Raw genomic sequence first — 27,221 nt, 5'->3', positions numbered from 1 at the left:
ATACAAAATATATAGCGCCTTTGTGAGAAAATCAGAGGCTCTATTAGCTAAAATGGTTGATAAGCAAGATTAAATATAATATAGCGGAAGGCTGCAATTCCTGTATACTCTAGAAAAAGAAAAGTAATTCCCATTTTAATATATTTGTACTGCCATTGACATATTTTGGTTGGAACTGTAAGAATATGATTTGAGCGCTGTCTCCCTTTTATTATAAAAGTACACAATTTGTTTCAAAGTTTTCTTTATAAAAGTGTCTATAACTATGTGAAATGTAAGTTTAAATCTCCTTAAAACAACAAAATGAAGAAAAAAGTCGCTTTTCGGCAGGCAATGGTAAACCTCCGAGCGTATTTCTGCCATGAAAAAGCTCCTCATAAAAAATATCTGCCCTTCGGAGTCGGCTTAAAACTGTAGGTCCCTCCATTTGTGGAACAACATCCAGACGCATACTACAAATAGGAGGAGGAGCTTGGACAAACACCTAACAGAAGTGCACGCGTCAACTATTTTTTTTTATTGTATAAGTAATCTGAAATGTGAATGTAATGATGTAAAGGGTTTTTCAATAAGGGCGGGTAGATGTTGAAATGGAATAAAATGGCGTTTGCTGTGTGGCACGTAGCGCCGTCCTGCTGGAACCACATGTCGTCTAGGTCCATATGGTTCAATATGGGCCATAAGAAATTGGAAGGGCCACCACGTCTACCGAAAAATGGGCGCAATGCGCGCAACGTTTGCGTTAATGAACACTCATTTTGATAATAAAGTTTTATCATTTCAACGTGCTGTTCAACCGTGTAACTTGCCATGATGATTTGGCATAAACAACTGAATAATAAACAAAAGATCTTACAGATGTCATCAAAACAAAATAGCTGCCACAGGGCGCCAAAATCGACCCGCGCCAATTGAAAAACCCTTTATTATAAAAGACCAAAATGTCTTACAGATACTGGCTCTTTTTTAAACAAATAAATAAAGATATATGTATGTTTTTTGCTGTAATATGAATAATATTTTTATATATTTAAAGTAACTAAGTTAAAGAACTATTCTGTATACAAGAAAAATTTAGTTTACCGTAATTCGACTCCTTTTCTGGAAAGTTATCGTACCTATCTGGTTTGGGGTCGTGGAATTATTTTTTTACATTTAATTTTGTTTTTTGTTTTTTGTTACATAAAATACCATTATCATATGAAAACACATTTACATAGGTATATACAGTTTTTTATAAGAAAATGTAGTAGTATTAGTAGTATTAATTAATTTAATATCTTGAAATACCTTACAATAAATACAACTATTAAAAGAGGAAGCAGACCGATTTTTCATACTCGATGGTATGATGAGTATAGACATGGTGAGGATATCTGTCTATTCAAGGCATTCAAAGCGGCCCAAAATGAATCATCTAATTCGCTTTTTGAATAACTTTTATACTAATTAAAAAAAAAATATTCCAAGTTTTACGCGCTTCATTGCTTGTCTGTTCGTATATTGCAGCTGTTAAGTTCACAAGTGTAAAATATGCTGATGGGATGATTAATTCTACGCCACCTTGTATATGTAATTATATTTTGCTACTCAAATGTATTTTTAGTGCTTCATTTTGTACAAAATATCGCAACAAAAGCGAGAATTCACACGCTGTTTTAACCCCATTCATAAGCGGTTTAAAAATAGTGAAGTTATACCTACTTATACGTATACATGTACATTTATGTTTAGACGCACATATGGACATACATAATTGCTTGTGTGAACAATTTGAATGAAGTGCTTTAGCAGGACCACACAGCATCAAAATTGTGTACCTTTGATGATGCGCGAAACAACTTACAGGAGTTCAAGCCATGTAAGAAAATCTTGCTTTATTTGTTAAGTTTGCTTTTCATGAAATTATTTATAATGTACCGATTGCCGTCGTAGCCGCATGTCTTGATACTTGACTATCATTCGATAGTGCGCGGGTTCGAATTTGGAATGACAGAAAACATTTCTTTTTCTAGTAGCGGTCGCCATTCGGCAGGTAATGGCAAACTTCCGAGAGTATTTCTGCCATGAAAAAGCTTCTCATAAAAAACCAGCCGCCATTCGGAGGCGACAGAAAACTGTAGGTCTCTCCATTTGTAGAAGAACACCACAAATTGGAAGAAAGACTGCTTGAAGCAACCAATAAAGGGTGTAAGCGCCCAATATACTATAACAAAGCTTATCACGGTGAAGTTTTGAGTTTAGTCCTATCTAAAATAAAGAGAGCAACTCTTCTGCTGGGTTATTGTACATACCCAGAAGGTGGACAGAGTTAAAGGTAAGAGATTTTTACCGAAGGCCTATTTATAGATGCATATCTTAAGTTGATCTCAATTTTTTAAGTATTTATGGTTCATAATTTTAACTAAAGAATTTATTTTAATAGAAAATTTTACTCTACTTGGCAATCAGCCGTTTATTTGTAATCCCAAAATAGTAAAAATTAACTAGTATCGCTAATAAAAGTTGAGTAGTTTTTAACAGCAGTAGCTGTAGATTTTCTACCAGTACTCACATGTGTATATCTACTGTTCTTACACGTTTTTGTTTGCAGCTCATGTATGGGTTTGTGTAACTGAAAAAGTGTGTCAAATAAATTTTTCACTTTTTCCTTACTTTGTGCAACGAACTTCGTACTTACATATATAACTTTGTTGCTGGCACTTTGTTTTTGCTGTTGTTTTATGTTTACACTATGTGCTAGCATACTTTTGTCCTTGGGGCATCATTTTCTCGCATGTTTGTGTTAGTGTTACAAAAAAAAAACACCATGAAAAATAAAAAAATTACACATGTGCATATGTGTGTATCTGCAGGTATTTATGGTCTTTAGGTAGATGAGCTATTTTCCCCCAAAGTAAGGATCCAGCGCTTACATACACATGTATACATGTATGGATGGTGCGCCTATGTGTTTTAAAAATAGCCATAAAGGCAGATGTTTAAGCGTAAAAGCAAAATGTAGGTGTGCCTGGATCTTGCAGTGTTTAGGTGCAGCAGTTAACAGTCGCATGTATAGACATAAAAACTCTTAATATTCTATGAAAATTAGTAATTAAATTTACAATTTTTACAGTCCCCCATTTGGCAGTGTTATTACACAATTTTCATGCATTGCCTAATTTATCCAATTTCATCTATTTGATTATGCCATTAAATGAAGGTGGATAATAATAACTAAATAAACTATTCAAGTTGATTAGCGTAAAATTTTTGCTCGTTTGAAACCATAAATTAAGAACAAATAATTGGTTTAGTGAAATCCAATCAAATATAACGTAAATAATAATAATGAAAAAAAAAAAAATTTTGCAAAAAATTATATTAACTGGAATTTTTGAATTAGCTGAATGCAAAGTAAATACCAAAATATTACTAAAGGGTTTTCCAATAACAGGTGTTATTTAAATATATAAAAGGCTATTGAGTGATGATCAACGATTTTTTATGGTTGGAATTGGATGGTATTGACCTGCACAACGTTTATTTTCGACAAGACGGCGCTACGTGCCACACAAGCAACGAAACAATCGATATTATACGGGAAAAGTTTCCGGACCGTGTTATGTCTCGAAAAAGTGATTACAATTGGTCACCCAGATCTTCTGATTTAACACTTTGTGACTTTTTCCTTTAGGGCCGCGTGAAAGAGCTCTACGCCAACAGCCCAAGGTCGATTCAAGACCTCAAATATGGAATTCGTGATGCAGCCACATCGAGGGCAGCCACTTTGCAATTTGGTTATGAAAAATTTCATGAAAAAGATATTGTCCTGTAAGCGTGGTCGTGGTGGTCAATTGCCTGATGTTATTTTTCACAATTAACGGCATACCTTCCTCTTTATAATGAAATAAGCCTCCGATAATTTATATTAAAAAATGGCATTTTTCTCTAAATATCAAAATAACACCTCTTATTGGAAAACCCTTTACATACACATACGTATAGACAGCATTTGCGGCTTACTCGGCTTGGCTTCAATTGGCGTTTCAATTGAGTTAATTAACAACAGCGCGAAGAAAAATTGTGAACTCACACATAAGCCTTAATTCTCCATGCAATTCACACACTTCTAAATAATGCCTGTATGTATGCAATAAACCACATTTGGAATAAGCTGCAATTTACACACACACACACAGTCACACGCATTCAAAATGATTCATTTAATAAAATATTTCTATTGGTTACAGTCCTGCTAACCAATGTTTTTTCTCCCCTTTACCGCTATTCAATGGAGAATGCACCTATACGTAGTCAATAATTATTTAGGAAAGCAATTAAATTAACATAAATTTTTCATTTTCTAACTAATTTTGCATAATCCATTAATTTTGCTATGTTGCCACAAATGCTGCGATTTACACTTGGTGGAGTGAAAGTTCAGTGTTCACACAATGCAAGATCCATAATACCAAAATGTGCGCATAACAATATATTTGTGGTTTCTAGCCGCCTAGCCATTGCCTTTACATTAGCTCATCTGTCTGCTCATATACCAGAATGTGCTTTTATTTGCACATTTTAATTTACATAAGTATGTGTTTTTGTATGTACTATAACACACCATTTTTTGTGGTTTTGCGGCTGGATACTGCTGGTTAATGCAGGATATTGTTTTTGATGTGTCGCATAGCGGTAATTTATGAAAATTGCCGATAATCCCTCCGTGTTCGAAAGCCACTCTGAGCATAAAACACCAAATTATAAAAAGAGCTTTGTAAAGCGGTCGCGCCTGACCAGGGAATGATAAACCCCGTCATAAAAACCATCAGCCTCACACATCCAAACTCGGCGAGTCATCTAAAACGGATTTAAGCCAATTCTACCAGTAACATAAATTTTATAGCTATAAAAGTAAGCATGTATATGTAGATAAAGGTGCACATATAAGTATAATCTAATTAATGCAAAATTTAATTTTAAATACTAAAATATATCGGTAAATTTGGTTATGTATTCGTTGATGACATAGCAGCAGGCTGTGTGCGAGAGTTGCACTTTAAAAGGGTTGATTTTACAACAACACAAATGGTGAATTATAAATCGGTATTTTTAGTTTAGTATTTTTTAGCTTAAATTAGGATATAACGTTTTTACTTACGAGCTTTAATTCTCCTTTTATCAATAAATTGCAAAATTCACTGGCCTAAATAATGGAATTAACTCGTTAATATTTTCGTGCAATGATTTATTACAATTTTCGACTTGAATTATCAAGACAAGAGGTAATTGATCAACTTACAGAGATATTTGGCGTAAAAGCTGCACACTTAGCCGCTGATACAACGAGTTTTAAGGTGGACGTGGATCCTTGCAGAATGAATTCAAAAACGGCTCTCATCATGCCCGTCCTAACGTATGGCGCAGAAGCTTGGACGATGACAACATCCGATGAAGCGACGCTTGAAGTGTTCGAGAGAAAGATTCTGCGTAAGATTTTTGGACCTTTGCACGTTGGCAACGGCGAATATCGCAGGCGATGGAACGATGAGCTGTATGAGCTTTACGACGACATAGACATAACCCAGCACATAAAGATCCAGCGGCTACGTTGACTGGGTCATGTCGTCCGAATGGATGCAAACGATCCGGCTTTGAAAGTATTCGATGCGGTACTAGCTGGTGGTAGCAGAGGAAGAGGAAGGCCTCCTCTGCATTGGAAAGATCAGGTGGAGAAGGACTTGACTTCACTTGGTGTGTCCCATTGGCGCCGGTTAGCTCGAGAAAGAAATGACTGCCGCGCTTTGTTAAACTCGGCCAAAATCGCGTAAGCGGTTATCGCGCCAATTAAGAAGAAGAAGATTCAAAAACGGTTGATGTGCCAGAAACAATTGTGTCAACCCAAAATTGAATGCCAATTGCTAACGAATATTGGACATTAGCGAGATTAGCATGCATTCAAAATTGAATTAACATTTGGCCGTCAAGCATATTTGTTCTCACTGGATACCAATTCATTTGAAAATTGCCCTAAAAAAGACTCGATTGGTGTACAGAAATATTGCAGATATTCAGCCGCAGTCGTGCAAAGCACGTCTTAGGCATCGTTACGGATGCATCTATGCATATGAGCCAGAAACAAAGCAGCAATCGGTTGTATGGGTATTAACGAGTTTAATACAATAAAAGTTGTTCGCAAAAGAAGCACCCCGAAGCAAATGGTAGCCTGTTTTTTTTCATATCGCAATTGTACGACTAGCGAAACTTAAAACAGTCCATTCTGAGTGATACACAGCTATTTGTGTGCCAGAAATTTTCGAAAAATTAAGGAAAGTCAACCGCCGAAAACGAATGATCTTTCACGAAGATAATGCAAACTCTCTCTGTTCCTCACAAGAAAGTTTTTAAGCATTCAAAAGATAAAATTAATTAGTAATCCACCTTAGAGCCTTGAATTAGCACTTAATTATTTCTTTTTGTTTCCGAATATCAAAGGTCAAAGTTTTTCAACGCTTTAAGAGGAGTTTGAAGATTTCGAATAGCAAATTTTTGAGGTATCCACTTCTGATTGGCAAAAGTGCTTTGGAAATTGGTTTAAGCGCATTCAAAACTGTATAGAATTCGCGGGAAAATATTTTGAAAAACCATTAAGTCATTTTCATTATTATTTTACTGTGTTTTCATTATTGGGCGCCAAATATAAGAGACGCAAAGAATGAGTTTTTCTTTGCTTCTTTTTATATTTTGCATATAAGTATATTCAAATGAATCTAAGCTAGAGTACCGTCTCTTGCCATGGGTTCCGAAATATATGGTTACCTATGAGTTGGAGTTACAAGTTTTCATTTAATTCTTAATATCAACTCTTCTTTTACGTGCATTTAAAAAATACAATTTTTAGTAAGATTTATTTACTTTAATTTAATTTTACTTGTTTTATTTTATTTAATATTTAAAATATTGTATTTGATGTTTTTTAATTTATTATTTATTACTGTTATTAAATTTTTTCCTTAAACTTATTTTAACTTTTTATTTTTAACCTTCCGTTAGGATGACTTCGACAATGAGATTATGGATGAAGATATTGGCTCCGGCTTTTCGGTATGTAGCTAGAAGTTTGATATTATTTTTTTACTTTGATTACATTTTGCTTTACGAACATTAAAATTAGTTTTTAGTTTCTTATTTCACTTTTAAATTTATCTAATTTTTAATTTCTTTGCATGTTTTTATTTTCTTTGCATAAATCCTCGTGTGAATAATTTTTACGACATAGCCCATTGAAAGTGAATCGGGCTATAATATTTTGGAAGAATCATTTTGGAATGTGAGTATTTACAGTTATGTACAAATCAAATATTTTTTTATTTAAATGTCATATAACTTTTATGCCTACTCGAAATATAGTAATTTTTAACTCTTACCATTGACTGCTTAGTTGTAGTCGCGCATTTTAGTTCAGAAGGCTACTTTATTCACAAAACGGGTACATATAACAGCTTAAAGAAATCGAAATGGATAAGTCCCTTTATACATATTCGTCCATCCGCAGGTCCGTGAGCACGTTGGCTCGATAAAAAATTATTATATTTCAAAAAAGTATGGCATTTATATTAGTCTTCATCCAAGGTGAGTTGGTCTTGAAAATGGGTACAATTCATCATAGAAGAAGAACGTATTACTATATCTATTATATCTGACTCACAAATGGTACAAATAATGAACTCAAAAAACGAGAAAAGAATTAAAGAAAAACTCTGAAAAAGGGTAGTGCCACGCCCACCTTTGGGTAAATACGTGCATATCGATAACGACTTAATAAAACTCGTCCCAGCTTAGTACACGTATTACTTTCCATCTCAGTGAGATCCGACTTAAAAATTACTGAGATAGGACAAAAACAACACCCACTTCTTAAGACGAAATTTCCATATCATATAGTAAGCTATCAATGTATATGCCTCTATATATATATATATATACATATTTATTTTTATTCCAACCATTAACAGCCAAATCCCAAATCAATTTTAATAGAATATACGTGGATATATAAAGTACGGTTCAGACCGAATTTAACACTTGCTTGCAAATTGCTCTTTGTATAATTTGGGAATTTTTAATAATTGTAAATCATTTTGAATGTCGAAGTCTCTTTCAATTTCTCCAATGTGCACCACACTTATTCACTCTTTCCAATTAAAATCAAAACAAATTCATTTAGAGTAAAATTTATTTTCTTTTTAATTTTGGACACTGTGGATAAGTTTTCGATTGTTCTAAAACACAGAAGAAACAAGTGGGCAATTTTCGAAAGAAAAGGTTTTTTTAACAAATTTATATGTTTATTAATTATATATTCACACCAAAAATATAAAGAAGATTTATTTACACTCTTTGCGCTAGTGTTTCGCTTAAAAATGTCAAACCTTCGGAATATTCGAACTCAAGCACTTCACTCGCAACCGAATTGTACGTTATCGTTGAATATTAAATGGCATGTGCATTGTAATTGGTGTGAAAAATTTTACTGCCATCGGCATGAACTGAGTACTACTTTGCCGTGAGATACATACGAAATTTCACGCATATTTCACGGTAATGCAATTTGTATGGATTTTGACTGCCATTTTACGTGAAATGTAAACTTAGTACAATCTTTCGTAAGGCAACTTGCTTACAAAGATTTGAGATGTATAATAATATCCACTAGGAGAAGGAGCTAGACCTGAACATTTCAAAAGATCGATTGCTTTAATATTTTTAAACTTTGTTCAAACAAAGAATATCATATTCAAATGCTCTTCAATCATTTCTCATTTTTTGAATCGTTCATACATAATGCATATATGGTATAAGGCATATATAGGTATACACATATGATAGTACACATAATATATGTAGCCATACGAACATGAATATAAAAAGCCTTTCAAAAGACATGCATCGATGCTGCTTTAAAGTAAAATACGTAAAATTAAAAAAAGATTATTTCAAGTTTCACTATTTTTATGCAAAATACTGCTCCTACCGATTATACTTATATATGAACAACGACATCATTTATATGTCCACCATGAGCACGTCTGTAGGTCAAATAAGCCAATCAGTCGATTCATAAATGTCTATTGGTTAAGAACGTCGACATACCGATGTTAAAGGTTGTTCTGCACTCCTGTGCGCTACAGCAGACATTTTCTCAACAGAATAGACAGACCCAGCTTCAAGAAATTTTTCACCAACTTTTTAATAATCTACTCCCCAACTTTTTAAAAGTCTCCACCAAAAATCACGAATTTTCCTGATAGGTTGTTCTTAGTTTTAACGCGTTGTTCCCAGTAAAATTGTACTGACAAATGTCAAAGGTGCCATAAAAAAGAATACTGTCAGGAAATTATTTACTACTGACGTCTAGGCGTCACTTTTCTGAGATCCTTTATAAATACATGCACTCGGCTGTTGCTGTATTGCGAATATCTTCGAAAAAGAAATAAGTTTAAAATTACGAATCTTCATTGATTCTTTAACAGTTCTCAACGGCGGCCATATGTAAAAATATTCGCACGTACGTTCGATAAGCAACAGCAGAAAGGATGGAAAATTATGCGGTGCTGCGCATTGTTGCTCTGCTGTTAACTGCGCAAAACTTTGGCAGGTAATCCTTCTTTACAGCATTCTGTTGGGTACGCGGGTCTGGCCTTTTTTCGCCCCTTTTAAAAGGTTATATCCATAAATCGATAGATAATTAAATTTTATGAAGTTACCTGGAAACTAAAGTCCTAAGCTATAATACACAATGAATATTTTAAATTCACGTCTGAAGTCGAAAAAGGTATAGCACTTACAGCACATACGAAGCCCTACTAATATTTTAAACTTTGACTCAAATATATGCAATTTCGCAGTCAAGACTAAGGGACGCAAACTGAAATCCTCATTTCAGCCATTCTGCGGAATAGCTGTAGATATGAACGCAGCAAATCAACGCCATAAAAATTCTCATAAAAGGTAAATTATAGAAAAATTGTAGTCGACTGCTACAGTGCAATACATTGAGCAATATTGAAGTATCTTAACAGTATTTTTTTTACCAATTGTTAATGGCATGAATATTGGGGGTGCGACTTATGCCACATACAACAAAATCCCCAAGAAGTAAATAGTCATGATAATTTTAGCAATTCATTCGCCAGGATCACCCGTTTTAACGCCATTGAACTAAGTGAAATTTCTCAAACCGAGCCCTAATTATGCTCAAAATTTGTTCAAAATTTCATCCAAAGAAGTTTTACACTCGACGGAAATTCAGAAAGTAAAATTTAATTATAAGCCCTTATAAAAAATTGTGCGTGAGCTATTAAATTCTGTGGCTCGCACGATATTTTTTAGCATCAGGTTAAAGAAGTTATTCAACAGCGCTGCAATTCTGACGGCGCTGCTCGTATTGAGCAACGTCAGCAACATCGCAGCATATAGGCAACTCCTTTTCATGCTGTATATTATTATTTTTATTATTTTTCATGGGTCTTTTCCAAGTATCTGGAATCAGAATATCTGATCGATTGTGGATTTTCCAGGTCTGAAGCCACACAGACAAGGTCCGATCATTTGGTTGATGGTAGCCTTCAGCCTTTCGCACAATACGCTCGCTAGAACCTTTCACGCGATGTTTAGAAGACTAAACGAGTTACATTTTTATATTATAATAAAATAATGTTTGGCGGTATACTGAACTTAGAAGCGAATAGTAAAAGACTCTTACGGCAATGACCTAACCAAAATTTAAAAAAAAGTTCGTCAGAAGAGACATTTTTTTATTTTTAATTTGCTCACATAAAATATATTTTAAATTCTTGGCATGACTGTAGTAATCAAAAGTATTCAGAGTATAAAGTCGTCTTGTAAAACAGATATTACTGCCCATCACGAAAGGTCGAAAGTATAGTGGTATTTTAGGCGAAGTTATCGCCAAATTTGTTGAGCTGCCTTCTCTGACTTTTCACCTTGGTATTGAGTGTTGTATCGAATTTTCTCTTTTCTATTGCTATTTTAAAATGTTATAGCACATAGCCAGGCACACATCGCTTTACATTAAGATGCGATGCGTAAATCGTTAAAGCCATCTAGGGGCGAACATTCAAAACTTTTTACTTCACCTAATATACACGTATGAGTACATGGCTAAGTGTGCACTTATATAGTAATGCAAAAACACTAAATTATTATTTGCCTTTTCTGGCATACAATACATTTATATGTGCAAATGTTTATATATACACTGCCACAGCTTTACTCTGTATTAGCTTTTAAGATTTATTTCATAAGTTAACATAATACAAATACAAATATAAATATATGTATGTATATGTGTACGTATGTATGCATGTATTCGTTCCATTAAATACCGACTTATAGACTTATGACCGCAACGTGTCGAAATGGAAAGCTCTGTACACCTATTTATATATGTGTTTTCTACAAATTATTCATTTACAAACACATATACCTACATGTACTCAGATATTTTACACATAGGTACATACTCCTGAGCTTACAATGTTCGTTTGTGGGCATCACAGATAAAGCAAAATGAAGCATGATCAGAAATAGGCGAAGTTGGTCAATAACTAACACATACCTATGGGTACATAAGAATTATAGTAGGTTATGTGCTTTTTCTCATATATAGTGGCTCAAATGCTTAAGCGTACTTACTCAGCGTTAAACTTTAAAACAGATTTTCGAAATGGCATTTTTCTATTATTTTTATTAAATTTTACTTAATCACCTAAAAAAGTTATAAATATTTATATTCGACATTTTTATACTGAGAAATAAAAATAAAAAAATGCAGGCGTTATAATTCAATGCACACATTAAATTTCATAAAAATCACTACAGTTTAGTGTGCTAACAAGTTTGTTAAATTGCTTGAATAGGGAAAAATTAAAACAAAGAATTGGCAATTTAATTGAACTCATCCTACAGTGCAAAATATAACTAGCAGATAAAACAGTGACTCTTCGATAAAAAGAAAAAACCAATGCCAGGAAAGAAAGGGATGATTTTAAATGAAGTTAATAAAATTCCCTTGCAGCAGGCCTAGAACTTAATACGCATTTTATTAAGGGAAAATAATTATAAAGTAGTTTTGATGAATCAAATCGAAGCGTGCTGAAATAACATAACTTATACGAGCAAATTGCGCGAAAGAAGCTTTTAATTAGTCTGAAAAATAATAACGCTCACGTGAAACCCAATAACATTGGCAGACGGCGGCATTAATATGGTTTACCGGCGCAGTTAATCTGATTAAAATTGTAGTATGACAGATTAGTGAACAGCTAATTTATTTATCGAATAGTTTCGTCAGTAAAAAATTTACCACAGGCAACAAATAATAAAAAATAATTATTTATTTAAAAAAATTGTAAATTGAAATTTCTCAAACTGTTCCGAAATAGCAAAACTCTAATGCAATATGTAGTGCGAACTACCATTGTATTCAGCCTTTCTTGTTCTTCCTCTTAAAAGTTTGTTTATTTTTTATTCACAATAAATACTGACTGTAGTTTTTCAGTAATGTTGCCATCGAAAATTCCACTAATCCGTTTAAATAATGGGAATTATGTCTAGTAGTTGATTTGGATTAGTTGTACTTAATCCCTGAGATAATTCCGAATTAAGTCGTTAATCCCGATAAACACCACCGTCTTCGACTGCCTATGCTATAGGGATATATACTTCAGGAAAACGATAAAATATACCTCTTTTTCGTTCTTTTGCTATTCTTTGAGGTTATTATACACCGATGAAGGCTAATATTTATTATATATTTTAATTGGAATGTGTCGGATGGAAAATGCTATGTCTGGAGCATTGAATTTGAGCCGAAGAATACAAATACTTTGTAGAAAACAATATGGATAAATTTCAATATCTGAACATCCTTCAAGCTTATTTTAGGCAAGGTGCCGAACGGTTTCGGGATATAGGGATTACACAAATGTGATTTCTGCCAAGACGACGCCCCGTAGCACACATCTATGGTTGCTAAGATGGGGTTTACTGGCCAAACTACTCCAAACACAACACTATGGATAAAATTACAAATTTTGTTGGCCAAAGCCTTAAAAAAAAATAAAAATTCAATTCTTATTGAATCATGAAAGTTAATAAAGTGGAGCATTTGACGATTTTCAAATTGACAGAACTCCAATCATTAGCTTAATCAATTTTACGCAATTTTTTTACGCAATAGAATCGCTGTTGTTCCAAAGAGAGTCGAATCAATATAATTTCAGCTGGTTGACTCAGAAGAGTTTTGTTTATGACTCGCCTGATCCCTCGAACTATGCCATCTATACCATTATATTTATTGGCTCTATTTTTAAATGGGTTCATTATTCCTTATAGTTTTTTTTTTTGTCAGTAGTACAATTTGTACTCATGACGCAATGCTTAAGAATTGTGGCTAAATGTGCATATCCTTTATAATGCGCTGAAATACTGTCTGCCAAAACTCCTAAATCATTATTGCTGCTAATTTGGTCACATAACTTCGCAGCTTCGCAGCCCCATTTGTGGAACAACATCTAGACGCAAACCACAAATAAGAGTAGGAGCTCAACCAAACACCTAACCGAAATGCATGCGGCAATTATTCTTTTTTTTTTTAACTTCGTAGCTTCTCTTCTCTTTCCCCGAATACTCTTATGATCGAAAGGCACATTTGTGTGGTCGACCTTTCAATTTAAAGTTGTGTTTGTGCGCCTAATAATAATAATTATGATTATTACGTTTATTTGTGTAATAAATTATTCACTAAACTCAGTCATCAAATTTTTTCTTAAACCTTTTCGAGTTTGTATGTAGTTTTACATTAATATTTATTATATTTTATTTTTTTATATGAATTTTAATAAAAAAGAATTGTTATACCTATCAGAAATATTCAGATTTTTATTATTTTTCAGTAAATGGTTACAAAGACTGTTTTCCTTTGATCGCTTTTTTAAAGGTGGTATATTCAAGAAAGGAGAAATGGTTTAACAAAACCAGAGAAAAGCTGATAAAGCAAATAAATTTCTATTGAAATCCGATGTCCTTAACTGCGTGTATGGATCCATTTTAGGGGAACTTTTTTTACAGGCTCTCATAAATCAGATACGATATCTCTCCCAATTTAACTCGCTAAAAAAATAGGATTTTCTTCAATCGTTTTGCAATTCTGGACAAACTTGTAATACACATCTTTTTACTTACTACTGGTGCGCATTGCCATGTCAATACTTTATCCCTCTTGTGAAAATAAATATAACACAATTGCACAAAAACAATGTCTCTGAGCTATGAACCAATGAACTGAGGTATCGGACACAAAACGGGATGATTTTAGTAATATATTTTAGTAATATAATCGGGCATATTTGGGAGGAATTGTCCAGAAAACTAAGAAATAAAGTCTTTCGGAACACGAGCTGTAGGATGCACTGAAAACCGAATGGCACAATATTTCACCAGACATATGTAAAAACTTGGTGGAATTTATGCCAATACAGTAAATGCGCTAACGAAGGCCAAATGATTAGGCACTAAATACTGTTAAGAGAGTTTTGTATAATATTTCAAGGACTTTAGAGACTTAGATTAATTGGAGGTTTGCACTTCGGCTTTCAAGAACATACAATTTTTTTTGATTCATTTGGACAGGAATTCCATGTTTTTTTTTTATTTTTATTTCCCATTGTGAAAATGTTAAAAGTAAACAAAATTAGTTTATAAAATAAATTTATATATTACTGTAAAAAAGTGGCAGATATATTTTTTAAGCGATTTAAACCACGTTACATACTTGTATAAAGGGTGACCAATTTAGAGCCATCGGTTCTAAATTGAAAAAAAACAAGGAAAGTTCAAATTGATCGGGCAATCTTTATTATTTTTTTTTTTGTGTCGAACCATTAATAACACTTATTTTTCAAAGTTATTCCCTTTCAAATGTTGGCCGCAACTACGCCATAATTCAGCTATACGTAAACATCAATTTTAAATGACTCGCTGGAGGACTTCGGCAGGTATCTCTTGAAAAACTTTCGTAATGTTGGCTTCCAATGCCTCAATCGAAGATGGTTTGATCACAAAGCATTTATACTTAGCATATCCCCACAAGCAAAAGTCCAAAGGTGTGCTATAACATGATCTTGCTGGTCACGGAAACGATCCACTGGTCCGATACGAGAGATAAACCGCTCACCGAAAAGACTCGCAGCCCCATAGCATCACGGGCTCTATGGCAGGCAGCGCGGTCTAGTTGGAACCAAATGTTGTGGCAACAAAAAATTAAAATTAAATTTTTGGCAACAAAAAATCGTTTAATTTGTCGCGATAGTGTTCGTGATTGACTGTTACATTGGGGCCAGCCTCATCTTTCAAGAAATATGGGCCGATGAATCCTCCAGCCCATAGACCCCAACAAACGGTTGCGTTCAATGGATGCAATGAATGTTCTTGAAATGCTTCGGGTTGCTTTTCAGCCTGAATATGGCTATTTTGTTTATTGATGAAGCCATTAAGCCAACAATGGGCGTCATCGCTGAACACCATAAATTGGCCTGACCACGTGATGATCACTTTTCACAGAGCGTCGATCTTCGTAATGGAATTGAAAGGTTTGTAAACCTTGTTGAAGCTTAAGCCTTTCCATGCTAAAATGCTATTAAATGCTGAAAAAAATTATTTATTTAGTTTGGCAGTAGTCACACGTGCACTGTCAAAAAACCCTATTGGAAAAAGTACTTAGAATTTAGTCACCCTTTAGTACATATGCGTAGGTAAGCGCAGGAAAAAATGTGTTTGCAAATGCTTTCGTTCGATAGCAGAGTTTTTACTACATAAAATTTATGCATTTACTAATAAGAATAGCCCAAACTTGTGCTTTAGTACATTTGCCGTTTATCTAAATAAAATAAATGCTTTGTATATTCGTATACAGGTTGATAAGGTCACAAAAGTAGAGGCGGGAATACACTTGCGTGCACATATTGGAGTACGTTTGCACATATTGTACGTATGTACAAATGCGTATATGTATGTGTGTACATATTTTAGGAGTGTACACAATGAAGTTATTTCTATGAATGTATAGATTTAAAGATAATTGATGTAAGGATTTGTTAATTTTTCCATACAGTTACTTTAATTAGGAGCATATATTAGCAATGCGAATAGCTTAATAATAGCAGCACGAAACTTAAACTTAAATTACAATAATAGAATTAAGTGTTCTATCAAGTATGTATTAAAAATATCCCATCATAAGCATATAATATATATATACATATGTGTATTTTAGTATATCCATCCCAATTCCTTTACGCTGTTACATATAACCGTTATGCCAACAAAATTAGAATACATTTGTGTACAAGTGTGCGCGGGTATAAAAATAAATGTAACAAAAAACGACGTGGGATAGAAAGGTTGGCCGCCGTAGGCGAATGGGTGATTCCATGACTTCCATTCGAAAGTGCATAAGTTGGAACATGAAACACCAACGTTTTTGTAATAGCGGTCTAATAGCAGGCAAATGAAAGCCTTCGAGTGTGCTTCTGCCATGAAAATGCTCCTCATAAAAAAACCGTCACCCGTTCCGAAGCGGCATAAAACTATAGGTCCCTCGATTTATGGAAAAACATTATTTTTACGATAGATGACTGTAGTGATCGATGTTTCGCAAAATATCGATCAAACAATTTAAAGTTTATGTTCGTTGTCAATGACACTAAAAAAATTCTTTTGTTGTTTTTTGTATTCTCCATTCAGTCGTTAGGTACGGGATGTTAACAATTTACAGTTTTTCTTTAGTTAAGGGAAACAGGCAAACCAGGTCGCTGATATTGTGAATGTTGTTTATGGTGCCGATACTTTAACAACTAATTACGTGCAATTTTGGTTTCGTGGTTCCATTCCGGTATTATGGAGGTTAAGAAAATTTTGATAATGTCGAAAATTTGGATAAAATCACAGAAAAAGGCTTCTTAGTAATCGTAACATCGCCCAGGAGCTAAAGATCAGGTTACAGAAATAAAAGTTGTTTTTTTTTAACGAAAGTCTCACCACCAAAGTTAATGACTAAACGGATCCAATAAAAATCATCTTCCTTCGGCATAAAATTTTAGATTCTTCTATTTGTGGAACATGAAGACGCACATCACATTTTGAGGGAGTAACTCGACCAAGTATCTAATAAAAGATGTAAGCGCCAAATTTGCATGTTAATTCCAATCAATTCCAAAGATATACCCCCACATTGCAGCGAGGCGTCAACCAGGCTCTCATGTACCTGACTGAATATGAAGGATGAATTTCCAACTTATGATTTCCACGAGTTTTTTCTTCTCAGTATTCTCTCTCGGCCAAAATTGAAGCGGTTATCGCGCCAATTAAGAAGAACATTCTATTTCCATGTATTTGAAATAAAAAGAATTTTCAAACCACTTTTATAGTCATTTAAAGCAGATTTTTCAATTCAAAACTTTAAAAACTTTCTTTTTAAAATTTTTCTTCGAATTTTGGCTTGAGACAAAAACACGATCCCTATCTTTCACATCGTAACCACGTTGGATATGAAAGGCGCCACGAAAAATAAGTTTTAAATGCATTTATTTAGTATTTATGTGCCACAATATCGCTAAGTTTACTGCTGATACCAGATTAAAGCGCAACTCCTCCTGCAGCCATTGCACGTAATTCTCCTTGTTATATAACCTGCGAGCAACCTTCACTAATGTAATGGGGAAGTATCTACAGTTGCAAACACGAAAATAGCAGTCCGAAAAAATATTATAAGATTAGATTTTTTAAAATTATTTTTTATTAATATATTATTTTGAAACATTATGTTCTTTAACTGAACGCATGTTTAAATCAATTCTATAACGAAAAAAACAAAATTTTGCATAACAAAATATAGAAATTTAGAGTTGGACATTAATATATTAGTATTTATATAAGTAACTCATTCAAGTTTTAAAAAAAAAAATTAAAGAAAAACTGCATTAACAAAGATTGCATATACAAAGTTGAAACTAATATTTAGTTGAATTTTCCAAATTTTTTATTACAGCCGCACAACGGCGGGGCATAGAGCCCACCAATTGGTCCCTTCGCTGCTTCGGAAACTTAAGCCATCTTTCACAATGTCCTAAAGTTGTTGACTGTAACTAGATTTGGCATTCTGTATAGCTCTTTTTGAATCCCTTCACAGATTTTGTTTGGATTGCGATAGGGGGCTGAGCTGGTCATTCCATAACCTCAATTTTATTAACACGAAACTAATCCCTAGAATTCCGACTCTTGTTTTTAGGATCATTATCCCGCTCTTACTCCCATTTTATTGGCATTTCCTATCTGCAATAACGCAGAATTATGAACACGTAAATATTAGTGTCCATTATGCCATCAATTTTGAGTATGGGGCCGGCGCTATAATATGAGAAATATCCCTATAGCATTATTTTTGAACCCCCATGTGTAATAAGTAGCTTTTGAAACGTTTTGTGGCTGATTTTCGGTGGATGTCTAACAAATTATCGTGAACACATGACACCATACAAAACTATTTTAAACTTGTCAGACCGTTAAATATTACGCCACATGTCAATTGTCCAGCTAGCAGGTTTTTTCCTGCAAATTCCAAACGTTTCATCTTAAGTTTTGGGAGTGGCTTTTTTCGTGGGCTGCGAGCTGCTAGTGCAGCTTTCCGTAGTTTTCTACATACAATTTCTGATACTTCAGAAATTCACTTCTTTTTTAATTTGTATGGCTCTGTGGAGCACCTTAAAATCCTTCGATCGTCTTGCATTGAAGTTTATCGTTTTCTTTCTCTTTTTTCCGGCTTTTCCACAAGTTTCATTGCATTTGAAATCATTTGAAATTATTTTGGCTGGACATAAAAGCATATTTTTTGTTTCTGTGTAAGATCCTCTATCTGCTCTCAATTCTGCTCGCGTTGTTCTGTGGCATAGTGTTTCGCGCGACCCACTATATTCAAATCATAAGAAATATTTGTACGACACTCACGAATTAAACAAAAAATGTACAATAAATAAATAATAAAAACGTACTTTCGTCTAAATCTGTCCAAAGTTTTATTAATATTCCTCATATAACCTTTAAAAGACTGAAGGCATTGCTATTTTAATGTTCCACTTAAAATATAACATGACGTACCAATAAAATACCGTTAATTACGTAGTTGCAGCAGCACATCAATGATGAAGCAGCCAAACTACTTGTAACTGATGACCTCACGAGAAGATTAAAAACGACGAAACCGCATGATCTCTTTTCATAAAATTTTGTCTTTACTTGAGTTGTTTTAATTTAATTAAATATATGTAAAATGAATCGCTTATTAGTTTTGTTAACTAGATTGCAATAGTAATAAAATAAAAAATAAAAAAAAAATTACGTAGTTGCATGATTTATTCAGACAAATTCTACACACCTGAAATCCCTAAACCCTTCGAATATGTTTTGTATTGAAATTTTATCTTGTATGGTTTATAAAAAGAAAACAAATTTCTTCTACATAATATTTTAAGGCTACTGCTATTTTCATATCACACAGCTGTATGTAAAATTTTTCCACAATCTCAGCCGACTAGATTCGCTATGGTCATATTTGGGTTTACATTTATTCCGCAGATCTCATGTGTACACATTAGCATGCAAAGGAATTACGAAACTCCATCAGAACATTGATAAAAGACACTTTGAACATTTCAAACTTCTTTAATGTCCGCTTAAGTAGATGTGATAAATATGTTAACCTTTTAACCCCCAACAAGCAAGTCAAACTGATATTAATTCCCAACAAAATAAGCGTCGACTTGTTTACAAACTTTCTTTGCCAAGCACACACATTTGAACAATAATCGAAGCAATTTCTTTCACTTTTCCAAAAAATTACTTTTCTTGAGCAATGATATTTATTCATTCAAAACACAAAACAAAAAAAACAAAAACAAGAACAGTTCCGAGCATTGATTTTTCCAAAGAATGTTCAAATTAGAATTTGCCAAACAGACATGCGTACATATAGAAAATGAATGCTAGGCACCAAACATATCTCAATATGTGGCATATATACAAGGTGGCGCAAAAGTAACCTTGCGATATTTTTTGGCTGTAATTAAAAAAAAAAAATGAAAAACTTTGATTTTTCTTGTGGATTATTTTTATTTGGTCTTTTAATTTTTTTTACATCAAGTCGAGAATATGATGTCATGTAAATGGCCGCCGCCACAGTTTATTGCCATTTGAGCCCTTTTTATGGCATTTTCAATCACTTTGGCCAAAACTTCCGGCGATAGGTCCTCACATTTTTGACAGATATTGTCTTTAAGAGCTGCAAAAGTCTGAGGCTTGTTGACATAAACCCGCGTTGACATATCGGTTGTGGCACGCGCAGTGTGTGTCGTTGCACCGTCCTGTTGGAACCACATGTTTTCCAGTCCCAATTCGTCAAGTTGCGGCAAAAAGAACTCGTTAATCATTGCTCTGTAGCGCTCACCATTCACAGTAACCGTTTGGCCCGCGACGTCTTCGAAGAAAAAAGGTGCGATGACTCCTCCAGTGAAAACAGCACACCATACAGTGACTTTGAGCGGGTGTAATGGCTCTTCGTGGGTTACACGCGGACTTTCAGTGCCTCAGAAGCGTAAAATTTGCTTATTTACGTACCCGCTAAGATGGAAATGGGCCTCATCACTCATGATTATTTTTGATGAAAAATCATCTTCCTCTTGGTGGTGATTAAGGATGGCTTGAGCGTATGTTAGACGCGATTGGCGGTCAGCAGCTAACAGCTGATGCACCGTCTAGACTTTGTACGGAAACATCTTCAAAAATTCGCTGTAAAGACCGTCGACTGATACCCATTTGCGTGGCACGTCGCCTGGTCGATGTCGACGGCGCTTCCATGACATCCTCGGCTACAGCAGCAATATTCTCTGCAGAACGGCTACTCCGGGGTCTGCCACGCCTGGCAGCATCTCGTGTTCTGCCAGTCTCTTCGAGGTGAGCGGCTAAACATCGCACTGTTTCACCAGTAGGCGTTGGACGGCGAGGAAATCTGCGACGAAATTCACGTTGTGCCAAAGTCACCGACCGATTATTGGTCAAATAAATAGTCAGCAATATTCCGAGTTCTGGAGCAGTGTAGCGTAACATTGTTTATTAACGTGTATTTCGCATGTGTTTACTACACAAATGTCAAGACAGAACTGACATTAGGGGCAATCGAAAAATTTATAGCATTTTCTGATAGGAGGATTACTTTAGCGCCACCTGTTATATTAGAAACTGAATGTTGTTAAGTGGATGTGCGTGTATGAAGCGATTTCCACGCATGACAGCTAAAGCTTTAATGGCAAAACTTATTAACATTACGTATGGTAGTTATGTGCACACGCGTATGCATGTCGGGTATGTTTATACAAATACAATGGTTGCATGTTTACGAAAGACGCATGTAAATACGTCTGCCTGAGAAAGGCGCCCTCATAGAAAAGTGAATGAAAATCCTGTTTGAGGAAATTAATATATCTTAATATTTAGCGCGAAATTGTATTCCATATCGATGTAAATATTGAACCCAAATTCATATACAGCTTGTTTCGGATTGAGTCGGCAAAATCAATTTAGTTTACTTGCAGCTTTCATCTCTCGATCTGTATATGATCCTATAAAGTATGTTTGAGGGTGCACCAAAGCTATTACACTTGAGCAAAAATTCGTAGCCTGGTCAATACAGTATGTAGAGGAAGTGTTCTGACATCTACTAATCTAGCGAAATTCAGAAATACTAATTAAGAAAATATGTATTTTTTCATGATTTTCTATCAATATTCACATTTGTTTGATTTCTTCCAATGGCAGAAAATAAAGTTATTTCGTTAAACAATAAAGGTGGTGCCGTTTTTTAAAGGTGGTTTTAAAATTAATAAAAAAGATGTTTAAAGTATTTATTAATCAATAATATATTTCCTTCATTACTTTTAATGTCTTCCCAACGTTTTTGTCCTTGGAGCCAAAATACGCTTCGCTATCCCTTTTTATAGCTTATTTTGAGGAGTCGTTCTTGTTACTCATATGGGATTGAAGTCCACGGAAAAGGTGATAATCACAAGGTGCGATATCCAGAGAGTATGGTATATGCGGCATTAGCTCCCATTCGAGCTCGTTCAGCTTGCCTAATGTTTGCCTTGCGGTATGAGGACTTGCGTTGTCGTGGTGAAACAAAACTTTGCGTCTATTCACTAAAGACGGTCGATTTTTGTTAAGTGCCTCATGCAGGTTTAATAGCTGACGGGAATAATGATCAGCAGTTATCGTCTGGTTTTGGTTCCATAAGTTCATAATAAACAATACCGGGCATATCCCACCAGGAGAATCTTCTTGGGGTGAAGGCCATCTCTAGGGGTCGGTTCTGGGGTTTCATCTTTATCTAACCATTGGCGTTTGCGAACAAGATTATTTTAACGGACCCATTTTTCATCACCAGTAACGATACGGTTCAAAAAACTTTCATTTTCAAGCCATTGCAGCAGCTGAGAACACACATTCACTCTCTGCTGAAGGTTGGCGAGGGAAAGTCTATGCGAAGCCAATTTTCCCAGCTTTGAAACCTTTCCCAACTGAACCAGGTGCCTGTGAACTATTTCATGCGATGAATTTAACCTCTGAGATTTCATATCGACTGTCAAATTTGGCTCAGCTTCCACGATTTCGAGCAAGGCGTCGGAGTTAAAGACTTCAGGAGTACCAGCGCGCGCGGCATCCTCCACGTCGCAGCTACCACTTCGGAATTTTACCCAGTCCTTTCACTCACAGTATCTCTCCGTGAACAGTGTTTATTTCTGCAGCATGCAACAACTGCTGCCACCACTTTTATAACGCGTTCGAAGATTCCATTTTATTTTTTAACAACACGTGCTTCTATCCGCGATTAAAATCACTTGTTGAATGCACAATATATCAAAGAAAATATAAATAGTTCCGTTATATTCCGCGAATAATTTTTTGTATGCAAAAGTCTACAAAGTGAAATTATGAGTAAAATACGCCCGAACTTATGGACTGACCTGATACAACTGTCAAGTCAATAAAGTCTTTTCAATTTAGCAGCTCATAATTTTAAGTTATATGTTTTAAAACATGAAATGGAAATCAATATTTTGTATGACTACCTCGAGCATCCATAGCGTTTTGTACTCTGTTTCTCATAAAATGAATCAATTCTTGAGCACTATAGTCCTGGGGTATCTTGTGTCACTCCTCTGAAATAATGGTTTTGAGCTCTGTAGAGTTTTTTTTTGCAATTTTTCTTTAAATATGTATCCAATACTTCGCAGCAATTAAAAAGAAGCTATATTCTCGCCATAAGTGCTTTATGTTTTGGATCGTGGTCCTAGTAGAATTTAAACTGAGGCTTGTAGTCAACAATGTAGCCAAATTTTTTTGCACTATTTGTAAAATCACATTGTAGAATATTTAAAAACTTTCGTACATCCATCTTATCTTCTATAAGTATCCATTCTTTTGCTGGATATACATCCCATCACTACATACTGAAAGTTTGCCAGTGTGATTTTAATGGCTGTCCCACACTCTATTGGACGCATAGTATACCTAAAGCAACATGATTTTAGTTTAGTTAGGTTGAAGTAGGTCCGTTATAGTGACAGATAATCGCTTTTAAATATGCTATGCAGAGCAAAGTCTTCTATCCAGACACTTGTGAAGTATAATATGGGTTTTTGCAAAACTGGGTGGACTGTATTATGAGAAACTTCGACCCCACACTCATCCCTAACGTCGTCTGGCAATACTTCTTATCAAAATTTGAGGATTTGCGGCTACTTTTATCAACAAAAAACGTTCGGCGAGGTCAAATATTTTCTGTGGTTTTCCGGTTTGGGCTCCAGCCTATTTTAATTTTTTGCACGATTTATTATGTTATAAATAGTTTTTGGGTTAAATAAAATATTTCTAGTAACTACTTTTCCTAGTGTATAATTATAATAATTCGACTGCATAACCTCAAACGATGTCTGTTTTGTAGGCATTTTTAGGTTATTTATAATTTACGTACGATGTGATATTTAAATCAACAAATCACTCTAACTATCATTTTATGAGTGATTGATGACTTACGTGGGTGTTCCAACTCAATTCGAATACGGTCAAATTCTCTTAGCAAACGCTGCCGAAAATATAAAAATAAAAATACTTCCTTGACAGCTGAGAGAAGCATTAGTTTTATTTTCGTACTTTTGTTTTTGCTTCCTTTAGAAGACTCAAAAAGCTTGCAATTGCTATTTTCTGGTAACTAATATATGTAGATAAGTTAATGAACTAATTTTGGAAGACTCTCCAAATTCAATAATAAAAGATTTTTTTAGTTAACGAAGTGCAAATAACTTAAATATTTTAGTATGTCAGTATTTAATATGTCAATATTATGCATGTAGAAAAATTTATTTCAATAGGAGGCGAGGAGGAGATAACTTTTTAAAAATTTTATTTGTGATCTATTTTTGCTCAGTTCGCTCTAGTTTGTTTTGTTTGTATGCATTATTATTGTAACTCATCCAAGCTGACTCGACATGTAGAGTTTTGGTTAAATACTTTTAAAAATAATTAACGTTGACCTACCGTCGAGGTTATTGAAACTGCCTTGTAAAAAAGTGTTAAATAATCTGTTGGCGCATACATCCTTTGCTCGATGTTTAACCGAGCTCCTCTTTCGATTGTGTAGTTCGTTTTGATGTAGTTACACGAATGCAAGGATCTGCAGTTATGTGTCGACCCCGAAATACCGACGATTTTTTTGAGGAACTTTTTCACAGCAGAAATACACTCGGAATTATTGCCCTAGCCTTATCAGCGGCGACCGCTACTCGTACTACGTAAAAAACCTTTTTTATCGTTTGATATTTGTATTGGAAATGTATCGTTTCCTATTTTGTTGACATTGGGGATGGCAAGCAATACAGTATGTCAAAGCGACACTGGGCCGATTACAGAAATCGAATTAATTATCAGTTTATCTAATTCTAAGCATTTTTGCCAAAATTTATTTATTGGTTGAATTTGTTGTTGAAATTTGTTTTATTTCAAATTTTACCTTGAATACTCTTTAAGTAAAGTTCACGGTGGCGCAAATTTCTTCAATTTTACGTTTGTATAACTTGTTTACTTAATAAAAAAAAAATGATTTGGAACAATGGAAATCTTCATTTTGTCCTTTAAGCGTGTCATTCCTTGTCTGCTTGTATACTTCCAATAAAATTACAGCGAAAATATTTTCCAAATAATATTCATTTTACTATATCTAGCATTTTCAAGAATAAGTTTTCAAAATCTCAAATAAGAGCATTCACGTTAAAACTTTCCCTACATTGGCTCGAACAAACATAGCACTTAAAGAGAAATGCCTCAAGAGAAATGCGATTATAGCTACAGCTTCCTTCTCTTTTTCAGAAGTAAAAAAATAAAAAATAAAATAAAAATAATTACAATGTTAGAGATAACTGTTTGAAAGTTAACCAAACAAATTAGTAAAATTGGTACCAAACGAGGATACATGCCTGCAACCTAAATGAGACTTTTTGCAAGAAACTATGAAATTTAGTTTTCTATAGCGGCAAATTTCCATATAACAGAGCAAGAGTTATAAGAACGTAGCGTCAGTGTGTGAGTTTGATATGTCTTCGATTTTTTCCAGTAACTATTATTTTCTAATTACACACTATTTCAAGAGTGATTCTGATTTATATTATGCTTGGAATGGAGTAACTTTTCAAACACTTAAACAATATTGCCGAGAAGATATTTAAAGAATATAAGTAAAAGATAAAGGATTGGGTAAGGTGGAGGTAAGAGGTAAATGGTTAGAAATTCATTGCTTTTGTGCATCCCAGCCATATTTCTATGCGCGCAAGAACTTGTGCACAAAGATATCACAACTTTGTTTGCATAACAGTTGCATGTTATTGCACAAGGGAATCGAGATAGATATAGGCGTATGAATACCAAAATGCTCAGAATGATCAAGTAACTCGATTTAGTATTAATTACAACTATGTAAGCAAAAATTAATGTATTTCAATAAAATTTGGTACAGATATTTATCTTTGTCCAAGGAAATTTTGTATGGAAAATGAGCGAACTCGTGCAATAAGCACGTCCAACTTTCATATAATAGATTTGAAAAAATAAAGCAAAACTTAAAAAGAAAATAAAAGTAAAAGTAAAAGTGATAAACCCAAAACCGAAACACGGCGGCAGGAAATTTTTGAAAAATGATTTTGGGGCAACAAGAGAGATTTGAGATAGAGAAATGGGTTTTTCCTATAGCAGGTGTTATTTAAATATGTAAAAGGCTATCGACAGATGACTAACGATTTTTTATGGTCGGAATTGGATCGTATTGATCTGGACAACGTTTATTTTCAACAAAACGGCACTGCGTGCCACACAAGCAAGGAAACCATTGATCTTTTACGGGAAAAGTTTCCGGTCCGTGTTATCTCTCGAAGAAGTGATCACAATTGGCCGCCGAAATCTTGTGATTTAACACCTTGTGACTTTTTTCTTTGAGACCACGTGAAAGAGAAAGTCTACTTCATCAGCCCAGGTTCGATTCAAGACCTCAAAAATGGAATTCGTGAGGCTATGACATCGAGAGCAGCCACTTTGCAATTCGGTTATGAAAAATTTGATGAAAAGGATATTGTCCTGTAAGCGTGGTCGTGGTGGTCATTTTCCTTCATCTTTATAATGAAATAAACATCCGATCATTTATATTAAAAAATAGAATTTTTTTTGAAAATCAAAATAACACCTCTTATTGGAAACCCCTTTATTTTCGGTATTCTGAGATTCACTTGTACAAAAACATCGAAACAAGCTCCAATTCTGACGCAAATGGTATCCAGTTTATTGTTTGACGAAATATCAAGGCCATTGCAACCCACGAAAGATAGAAACAAGATTGCGCCCATCAGAGAGTGCATCAAGTCGCATTAGCTGAGTTGTGCAGTGTTACCAACCATTTGCCCTTCGCAATAAATTTAATGCTAAAGTTCTTAAGTTTGTTGTTTTTTCCTTTTTTTTAATTTAAAGCTGCCGAAACTGTAAATTAAACAAAAGACTGTGTTATTAAA

At 34.3% G+C, this 27,221-nt stretch overlaps 1 protein-coding gene across 1 annotated transcript in view; it reads left to right on the top strand.

The window, feature by feature from the left end:
* Positions 1-7,056: 7,056 nt before the first annotated feature.
* LOC129241944 (collagen alpha-2(IX) chain-like) overlaps positions 7,057-27,221 on the top strand; it is a 377,459-nt gene continuing 357,294 nt past the window's right edge. Inside the window, exons 1-2 of the mRNA XM_054878494.1 lie at positions 7,057-7,086; positions 7,262-7,312. Of these exons, the coding sequence (XP_054734469.1) occupies positions 7,057-7,086; positions 7,262-7,312 (81 nt within the window). The remainder of the gene's footprint in view (positions 7,087-7,261; positions 7,313-27,221) is intronic.

Source organism: Anastrepha obliqua, chromosome 3 (assembly GCF_027943255.1).
Source record: "Anastrepha obliqua isolate idAnaObli1 chromosome 3, idAnaObli1_1.0, whole genome shotgun sequence".
Classification (NCBI taxonomy): Eukaryota; Metazoa; Arthropoda; class Insecta; order Diptera; family Tephritidae; genus Anastrepha; species Anastrepha obliqua.
Note: the sequence above shows the minus strand (reverse complement) of the source record. Positions and strands in the feature narration are given on the sequence as shown.